This window comes from Parambassis ranga, chromosome 6, assembly GCF_900634625.1.
Source record: "Parambassis ranga chromosome 6, fParRan2.1, whole genome shotgun sequence".
NCBI lineage: Eukaryota > Metazoa > Chordata > Actinopteri > Ambassidae > Parambassis > Parambassis ranga.
In genome coordinates this window covers 11588071-11598518 of record NC_041027.1, presented here as the reverse complement: position 1 = coordinate 11598518, position 10448 = coordinate 11588071, and the positions used below count along the sequence as shown (strand labels likewise).

Below are 10448 nucleotides of genomic sequence, written 5' to 3'. Positions count from 1 at the left end.
CTGATATTTCATGTGTTTTTGTGCACTTTATGTTTAAATAATAATAACACAAAATGGAAATGACAACAACAGACTGAGTGCTGTTAAAAGCACAGAGTGATTAGGAGCTGTGGAAACTTTTAGCTTAACGTAAAAACACAGCTACCATGTTTTTGTTTTTCAGATTTCAGTTTTTATCAGATGTTAGATTTTTAACATTCATTTGCATTTTCTTTTGACAATTATCCGTGTATTTATGCTAAAAACCTGGTGAGTGACAGCTGTCACTTTTACAGCCAAGACACTTGAGTCACCACAGGGTCTGGACCAGAGATGAGTCTGTATCACTGCGGATAAGCAGAGCACAACAAATGCTGATATCGTCTGGATTCAGATAGTTTTGACCTTCTGACGGGTCAAAACTATCACGGCACATCACAGAATCGCATTGTATTTGATGTGGAAGTCCACGTGTGATTCGCTGGGTGGTAAATAAACATGGTTCCCAACTAAGGAACCCCCCCCCCCAAAGTGTGGCTGGTTGTATCAGGTTAACAAACCGACTGAGTCACAGGGGCTGTGTTAACTTTAATACGCCTCTTCCTTGGGGCGTCCTGCTCAGATCGTCGTGATCTCTGCTGAAGGGGGAAAAAAAGCCACACTGACACTCAGGGTCCCATGACCCAGCCACCTGTCTGACTATGTTCTCTTCTGAGTCATGACCCAGTGTCTTGGAGGCAGATGCACAGCAAAGAGGAGGAGGTGTTCTTGTATTTGTGTGACAGTATGTTCCAGTGTGTTGCAATCCCCCCCGACTGGAAGACATAAGAAAAATACATAAAAATGTCAATTTCTGATCTAATAAAGACAGGTCGGAGAACTGTTTCCCTTTGTGGGAAGCAGCTATGAGACAGAGGCCGCATGAGAAAACAGCGGATAACAGATAGATAAGGACGCTGTGAGGAAGCACGGCGGTGCAGCCGTGTAACAGGAAAGGCAGGGCAGAGTGGAAAAACAAATGGTGCAGGCAGCAAGCAAATATGACTTCTGCCGGGCAGCTCATAAAAAGACACAGACCAACACATCAAATACAGAAATTCAGTATCTAGGTGGTTTATAAAATACCCCCTACAATCAATTGCGCAGAAGGTTTCAGCTTTAAATCACAGACTGTGGTTTAAAGCTGTGTGACTGCTGCTATGTGAAATCCGTTTTAATGCAAATCCACTTTGGTACGCAGCAAGCTAATGCACTGTACATAAAAGCCTCTTATAGAGTGAACAAAAATATGTGGGGGCAAATGAAATAGATGTAGAAGTTTTCAGTAATATGTGCAGGAGTCGATGTGTTCTGAATGGGTGTTTTGTGCTAAAGGCCAGGTTTGCAAACCAGCCATCAGATTGTTTCAACATTTAACCACACGATGGCACTAGTTTAAAAAAAAAGTTAACATAAACACAGAATGTCGTCAACCAATCAGATCCCTTCTTGCTGTTGTGTCAGAGTGGTTCAAACCACTCCTGTTCAGCTAGGGTCACATTTGGCAATAATAGATCCTCCAGATACGACGCATGGTTTGTTTATGCTAATAGAACACATGTACGTACTGCCCGACAACCGACATTATGCTACATTTGCACTAATGGAACATATGATCATATTATTTTATCAAATCATAGGACCGATGCAGCCACAACAGTCTGAGTAGAGATAGGCACCATGTTGTACTTTCATTAAGGAATCTGTGGTTCAGCCCCCCTCACACCAAAAGCTGTTTTGCAGAAGCAGCAGCAGAAGACATCTTAAAACACACAAACTCATAACATTAAATGCATTTTACAAAGATACTCGTCCTCGTGAACACACACGTTCCATTTTCAAGGGCTGAAATATCAGTCTCACAGACTGGCTACAGGCCTTGCTGTAAATGGTAAATAAATCATCAAAAAACTGCAAAGGGGAAGAATTCTAGAATCTTTCTGTGCCATTTTAAGTATTTTGTTTGCTATCTTTGCGATTTTAGCGATGCTTTGTTGCGATGTGTGTCAACTTCTGCTTCTGTAAGATGCAGCTGGTGTTTTTGTCATACTCATGTTAATAGCACCAACAGAAAAAGAAAAAAAAAGCCAGATGGCAGAATTATTCAGGAAAAAACAACATTTCTCTCCTTTTCTACATGCAGTTCACAAGAACAGAAGGAACCGCAGCCTGGAGCCACTGAAAACAATTTGCAGAACCACACTGATTTAGATGAAGGTCTACACTTGATTGTAAAGAAAGTGGAATGAAATGTGATGAAGGCAGCTGTTGCTGTGACCTACTTTAAGGTAGAAAAAAAGACAGTTTCCAACTCTCTGTAAAACAAGATTGAGTTCTAATATAGATGCCAATAAAATGCACAATGGATCCTCATTTACAGGATTAAACGAAGGCTTTTTCTCTTTCTTTCATATTGCCATTTTGGCTTTTAGCACAGCACATTAGGTGTAAAAGCATTTTTGGTGCAGTTAATGTGTCTGTTTAGTCCAGGGGTCGGCAACCTGCGGCTCCGGAGCCGCATGAGGCTCTTTCATCCCTCTCTTGTGGCTCCCAGGCGGCAAGCTCATTTTTGGAAAAAAATAATAATAATGTGAATAAATAATGGCCGTCTAATTTAAATGGATTTTATTGTATTCATTTAGTTTTTTCATAGTAATAGTTGTTTCTTTGGAGATTGAGATGCTGTCGTGACATTAAATTAAAACTTTTAATATTTTGTCAAAATATGCGTCACGGTCACATGCTGTACGCAGCACCTGGAACACCGGACACACTGGTGTTCGATAGCCTACATGGAATGACATTCCTGACACTAATATGAATATGGAAATGTTTGCATTTGGAGTCCTGTCGATCGTTGGATCCTCATACTTGTGCGAGCTGTTGTTTTCCATCATGAACTACATTAAAAGTAAACATCGCTCCAGCCTCACAGATCAAAACTCAATCCTTCGTGAAAATCAAAGCGACCTCTTACAGCCCTGAAATGGATACGATATGCTGTGCAGTGAAGTTCCAGAGCAGAACTTACATTAACGAGGTGAAAGAAATAATTACACAAGCTGTTATTCTGAAAATACATATTTTTATATCGGACCCAGAACGACGTGTTTCATAATTCAGGTTGATTACTGTAGCCTACAGCATGGAGGAAATTAATGACGGCACACTGAAATCAAAATAACATATAAACTGGCATTTTTTGTTCAGATAAATATTATATCTATCTATATTAGGCCTATATATAGATTAACATTACCTTCAATTTAGTGGTCAGATAGGTGTAGATTAGTAGTTAGGGGTTTGTGCCTCCGAGTGTGCTTTATTCAGTTGGAAACCGGCCCAAATGGCTCTTTTAATGCTGAAGGTTGCCGACCCCTGGTTTAGTCGAACATGTTTAGTCTGTTTAGTCAAGCATGTGATGTTGTAGAGCGACATGTGGACACGTACCATCGACCTCAGCTGACACCGTGGTACACAATTTAACGCAAAAAACACCAGTTTTAAAGGTTGGGTAGGAGATTTCATTCTGATGCACTTTTTGTTAAATTAGTGTAACTTCTCTTTACAATCCGATAGCAACCGATTAGTTCGGCAGTTTCACATTAAAATCTGTGGAAGCTATAAAACGTTAAAAACATCAGCCAATCCTCCGGGTGGACCCTGCGCGGAGTATTGGCTGGTTGTCACTCTCTTCCTGCCCTGCACGCACCAGAGAGGTACGTGCATGATGGCTGAAGTCACAGACCGCAGCTCGTCTTCAGGTGATGCGCATCCATGTGATTAGGAGGCGTGGCTTCGGGGTGAGCTCAGAGAGAAAGGGGCGTGTGTTTACTTTTGAAATCTGGCTGACTCTCACTGAGTTTTCAAAATCTCCTACCCTATGATTAACCTAAACAATCATCTTTTCAACGTCTAGATTGCCCCCTGGTGGCTGGCTACAGTATAGATTATAAACCCTTCCTCCTCTATGTTAGTAAATGGAACATAGACCCAACTAAACCATGAAAACATCTGACATTAAAAGGATTTATTTAACAGGATATAAAACATCAGTGTTAAATGTCACATTTGTGTTGGTTTTTCAGTATAAAAGCGCAACTATACCTTTTTGTGTTGTTTGTATGGCTTCAAAGGACACTGAAAATGTTTCACTTTACTGTTACACCAACAACAAAACAATTAAACATAGTCAGTGTAGCAGTAAAAATGGTACAAGTTTAACATGGAGAATCTATGGGAATTAAATCATTTTTGAAGCCACCTTCAAGTGGCCATCTGAGGAACTGCAGAGTTTGCACTCTTGGAGTCTCTAGTGTGCCAGATAATTTGCTTTGGTCTATGCTAAGCTAAAGCTAACTACCGCCTTGATCCAGCTCTAAGGTATTCCCTGATTTATTGTTATATAACACTGTCTCACCAATGCTGTACCCACAATGCAACAGTACCACAGAAGTAGTGGTAGACTCATATTAAGAAAATGGCTCCATCTCTGTTCATTACAAGTCTAAATATACAGGGAACACTTGTGTTCAATAGTGTGAACATCTCCACGCCTCACTCTGTGTGTGTCCACATGACAGGATGGGAGTCCTCGGCCAAACAAGGACCAGGAAGTGGCGATTATTCATGCTTGTGGCGCTGACTTCTCTCCCGATAGATCTGCTCAGTGAATGGTCTGTAAATACAGAAGAACAAACATGTAATGGGACAATAAATCAGAGATCAGAACGCCGTACCACTCGGTGCCAGGAGCCTGTGTGTGTGTTGAACCGTAAGACTGCTCTGATATGTGTGTGTGTGAGACACTAACATGCCTTGTGTCTCCACATGTTCTTTCACGCTGTTGCACATGAATGGGCAGACGGCATTAAACTGACCACAGGATGCATTTTGAATTGATCACGTTTCATAATCTGTAACTGCTGCAGACAGTAATTGGATTTATGTTACATGACATAATTAGCCAGTACACATTTATGTGACAGATTGCCTTCTGATAGGCTGTGAGAAGGGCACAATAAACTATGTGAGTGGGAGTGTAAATGGTTGTCTGTCTGTATCATTGACAGTAAAAACTATGGACAGAGCTTCCGTGACGTCACCTGTTTGTTTCTGAAGAGCCGTTTTGAGGCTTGGTGGGAGGCCCTGGTATGCTCTGACCACCGCCATGTTGGCAGCGTCACGTCCGCCAAAACTCCAAATATGGACAAAGAGGGGGAGCATGAGCGGAGTTTAGGGGGGCAGGCGATCGTGGAAGAAGGAAACTCGCGTTGTGATATGGCAACCGCCTGTCAGTCAAGCAGTAATGCCATAGCTGGGATAGGCACCAGCTCCCCATGACCCTGCACTACAGGACAAAGTGGGTTCAGATGATGGATGGATGTGTCTCACTGACCGTTGGCCAACAAATTGAAATCAGTTTGGTCTTTAATCCAAGTAAACATTTGCACAAAATGTCAGTATAGAAGCCTAAAAAAAACCAAACAAAAGGTCTAGATAATATTAGAAGGGTTTTTGACAGTGAGACACAAACCACAAGTTAAGCTACGCTGACTAATATAAATAATTTTGTCTATGAATAGTCCAAATCTCGGAGGGACCAAGCATAGCGTCAGCTTTCACCGGCGCGTCTCACTTTGTACCTTTAGGGATTATAAGCTATAAAAGCTGCAGGGTGTCATCTGAGCTCAGCCAGCAGCTTGTTTGCATTCTCGATGGGGGGGCGTCTGTGTCTAGTCCTTGGGTGCTTTTCACCTCTTCCAGTCACTGTCTGAGGTAATATCCCCCGGGATGCTTGGCTCCAAACATAAATGAGATCATTCAGACTCTATGCCAAAGGTAGCAGACAAATATAGCATGTGGATCTTTTCTCAGTCGCAGTGTGTGGTAAATTCTGGCACCTGCCCTTCCTTCAATTCACAGGTTCAGACTAAATGACACAACGCTGCCGGAAATTGTAGCGGTGACATGCACACCTGCGCTCTCCCACCGAGTGTCAGTTAATGGGTGACATTTTCAGAGAACATCTCCTTTCATATGTAGCTGTAATATATACTTTTTACTCACGGAGGCCAGAAGCACCGAGACAGCTTGGATTCAGTGCAGGAGCAAAGATGTGGGTATACTAGATTGTACATTCATGGTGGTGTGTGCGATAAATGTACATTAGTTACTTTCCCGATGTGCTGTCCATGTGCACATTTACTTTGTTCTCTACAGAAAGTCATGTAATTATACTGATATGTGACTGGTTGAATCCAACAAACAGATAAAAACACACCTGTACACCTGCTCTGAAGATGAGAAGAAACACACACAGACACACAAAGGGTTTGATGAGTAAATGCGCATAGCAGCTGCTTCAGAGCAAGAGCCCTGCCTCATTTGTGACTGGCTTATGCAGTAGCAAGCTGTTGGTGGGTTTCTGTGTGCCTGCCTGTGTGTGTGTGTGTGTGTGAGTGTATTTATTCACGCATGTGTCAGTCCAGACAGATGTCCAGAAGTAGGTCACTCGTAACTGTTTTTTAGGCCTTTCCCTCGTAATCAAAGCACCAGAAGAAGTAACAAGGCTGTTAATGGAGTGAAAAAAAAGATGTCCACCTTGTCAAATGTCTGTTTTAAACATTATTTTATTAAATTAACACTTTCCTGAATAGGTGGAGTAAAGTAAGGTGGGATTAGAGTGGTGCCAACAAAAATCCAAACCATTACTTAACCAGTGTAACCTAATGAAAGGACGACACAATGCAAGCACATTTGTGCTGTTGATCTACAAGTCAATTAAAACCCGGAGTTCCTCAAGGAAGAATTTTAGGTCCTTGGTTATTTTTTTTTAAATCGAATGTGTATGTACTGTATTAGTTTTGGACATTGATTTGATTTTTTTCCAAGCTGTTTTGTTGTTATTGTTCTGTTTCTTCTCAACAACTAGTAACTGAAGATATCTTAGATACGACTTTTAACTTTTTTGGGCATTAAGTGATATTAAAGACGACTTATTTTAATTTATTAATATGCCATAACTTTTTCCCAAGCTGAACTTCCATTTGTTTCTGCCGTGAAAAGCACCCACTTTTTACCGAAAATGTAACAGGTAACTTTTTTGTTGTTCACGTTTCACTTATAAATAAATAAAACATCAATAACAAATATGAACAGGGTGTTAGACAAAGAAAGCCTTACCCCTCATACATTATGGCCACCTTGTACACCACAGCGACTATGGCAGTCAGGACTAGTCCTACAGGACTGGCACCGCTGGAGAGAGAATAGGAGAGTTTTGATCATGAGACAGAAGAATTTTCAAACATTTCACTAAAGTACCCACTTCAAGCCAGTCCAAGAAAATGCATGATGGCAACAAAACAAAGATAACTTTTACAAAAATGAGTTAAAATATTTCAGTCTGTGATTGAGCCTTTGTAGAGAAAGATGGACACACTCAACATGCTGACCTACATTTACCTGACCAGGAAGTGGCACAGTGACACAGATTTCTTTTAATAAAAAAAAAAAAAAACCAACAACAACAAGAAAACGGCGTCCAGCCCTCCATATGGAAACACATACAGTATGGAGGAGGTAATGGAGTGGACATAATTATGAACCTGAGAGTACGGGGCTGAAAAACCCTCTCATGTGCTGCAGCAGAAAATGAGCTTGCGTAAACATCATTAATTTCTTGCCACATAATGTGCTGACGTTTTTAACCAACTTTAGAACACGCTGGGGGGGGGGGGGCCTGAACATGACTTGCAGATGAGGCTTATGAAACTGTCTACCCTGACCTTGTTAAAGACAATAGAGAGGAAAAAAACGTCCACTCACATTCAGCTCCTTCCGGGTTTTTTGTTTTTTTGAATGAGTCACAGGTCCACCATCTTTTATGCTGAAGTCTGATCAGAATGCACACCACAAGTTTCATGCATACATTCAGAAACAACGTTGACATTTAGCTTAGCATTTTATATCCTTTTTTCTTAAGCTAAACCCTCTAATAACAAGCAGTGGAAGGTCCTTCCCTCATCCATCCGTACAAAAAGCCCTTTTTCTCAGTTGATGCTATCTGTTCAATAACAACTCTGTTTAGATTCTATTCACGCCTTTTGTCAACTCGATTTTGATGCGCATTTTTTCTTTTTCACTGCTTTTGACACACTGCTCTGACACCGTGAGTCACTGGACCTCACATGGTAATCTCCACTTACAACTGACCCACATTTTAAACAAACTAGCGAGACCTTCGGTCTTGCTGACTTGCGTGTGCTGTGTTGGATTATTATCTGCGTTTATCGGAGCGTCACGATGCTCCAGTTTTGTGCTCTTTCTTTCTCCTTTGATTGTCCTTGTCTCCGGAAATGGAATCAGGGTATTCCTTCACAGTTATTCATGACACATATCTTTTTGCCCTTTCATTTCCTACACTGAGACTTTCATGGTTTTTTATGTGACGGGATGATCAAGCAGGTGTGACAAGAACAGGTGTCAGTTTGCTCTGGGTTAATAAATGTCTGAATAAATGAATACTATATTAATATTATTATTCCCCATTGAGTGCATCTGTATGTCTCAGTCTACAGGCTGTTGTGATGAATATGCAGCATGTGCATGTGTGATTTCTTATGGGCCGTCTGTATGAATCAGCCTCCAGACGCTCTATACTTTGGATGATTGGCCACGTATGTGCAGATATCCCCTGGGCTATAAGAAATTGGAAAGTAAAATTAAGCATACCAAATATGACAGCTTAAGGCCACTAACATTCCTTTATTAAACACAGCACACAGCAGCAAAAGTTAAGTATTCATAAAAGAAAATAATAAGATGCACCTGACAGCACTCTGCAAAGGTATGCCCACCGGAGACGAGAAATTGAACTTACATATGTGGTGACCCACATTCTTAAATAACGTTTACAATACAAGAGACTACAAGAAAGTCAGTTTAGAAGTTGACTTATTTACACGTTTTACTCCCAACTGACATCAAAGAACTGCAACAAAACACAAAATTTCATCGTACTGCACCTGTGTGAGAGAGAATAACTCTCCACACCAGCAGGGGGCAGCGGTTTTGTGTCGTCGTTTAAAAACAAAACTAGAGGAGCCAACACTGTGGATATATATAAAAACTGTAAACAAAGCAGGGCATGGTGCACGCTAGTCAACCAATCAGAGTGATCTGACAATACAGTAAAGACATATATGAAATTCAATATTGGTGATCTGCACACAGCACATGATGGGTATCAACAAAATAAGGACGATTCACGCTCTGAGGACCATGAGTATTTCATTCAATAGTACTCAGCGTACTTTATTATGGATGTAGCAATATAAAGTCAATAAGTAATGTAAAATGATAGCACAATATGGTCAGGCATATGTCTTTGACCCATTTTAGTGTAGTGTTATGAAATGTAATCACATGTCACGTTACTTACTAAACTGATATGTGTTTTGCCTCTGAAGGCTACAATACAGAAAGCCCATCATCAGTCACCATGGCTTTATTTCCGAATGACCTTCGGAAGTTCCCTCTTGTAAAACTGGGTTAATGACATGCAGGCAGATACTTACTCCTGGAATATATTATCAAAGCACTCAACCATCCTGACTGACACGCAGCACAAGGGTTGCATGTGCTGTGATCCATAGAATCTCACACAAATGCCGCAAACTGCTCATGCGTATGATTGTGAGTGAGAGACCCAGTTTAAAGAAACTCCAAGAATACAAAATGGATGAGATCGAGGGGAAACGTATTCATCACTAGTTTATTCTATGTTTAATAACATCTCTCAAACTATCTAACTCAAAAACAAACTGACTATAATAAGTAACCGAGGACTAAGAACCATGCCTTGTGGCTCTCCACAGGGAGATTTAAGGCAAAGAATCATGAACATTATTTACAATCACCACATTTTATCCCTAATCAATGGAAGTTAGTTCGAAATCACCAAGAGTTGCCTTTACCACATTAGTTCCATTTGATTGCAGAGGAATGTTATGTAATCGAAAAAGCACTGACGGTGTGCCAATTCTTCTACGAATAAAGAAGCTATTTGTAGAATTGAAATCTGGAGGCAGCAGTACTCATGGGTTGAGGAGTTTATCTCCAGTGGGAAACAGTGCTTTATTATTCTCTGATTAACAGTCTGAGATAGTAATGACGATGTTTTGCATTTTTTTTTTCCTCAGACTATTTGTGCACACTGTGCAGATTCTGGTAAATTCCTGGAATTAAGTTTGAACTTCACCTCTCAATTTATTTTTATAAAATGGACCGATTATTTAAGCTGATATTTAAGCCAAAAAATGCACCAAGCCAGGGGTAAGTGACGTCCTACCCTTGATAGTGACCATGCAAAATGACTTAGTTATTACGCAAACCTGCAAACTTTCAGCTTTGACCGTCCACTGACG

The 10448-nt window shown here is 40.8% G+C and overlaps 1 protein-coding gene across 1 annotated transcript in view; it reads right to left on the bottom strand.

Annotated features, from left to right (window-relative positions):
- Positions 1–4033: 4033 nt before the first annotated feature.
- The window catches only part of pemt (phosphatidylethanolamine N-methyltransferase), a 36860-nt gene continuing 30445 nt past the window's right edge, over positions 4034–10448 (bottom strand). Inside the window, exons 6-7 of the mRNA XM_028408031.1 lie at positions 7204–7278; positions 4034–4696 (exon numbers count right to left, since the gene is read on the bottom strand). Of these exons, the coding sequence (XP_028263832.1) occupies positions 4642–4696; positions 7204–7278 (130 nt within the window). The 3' untranslated portion in view covers positions 4034–4641. The remainder of the gene's footprint in view (positions 4697–7203; positions 7279–10448) is intronic.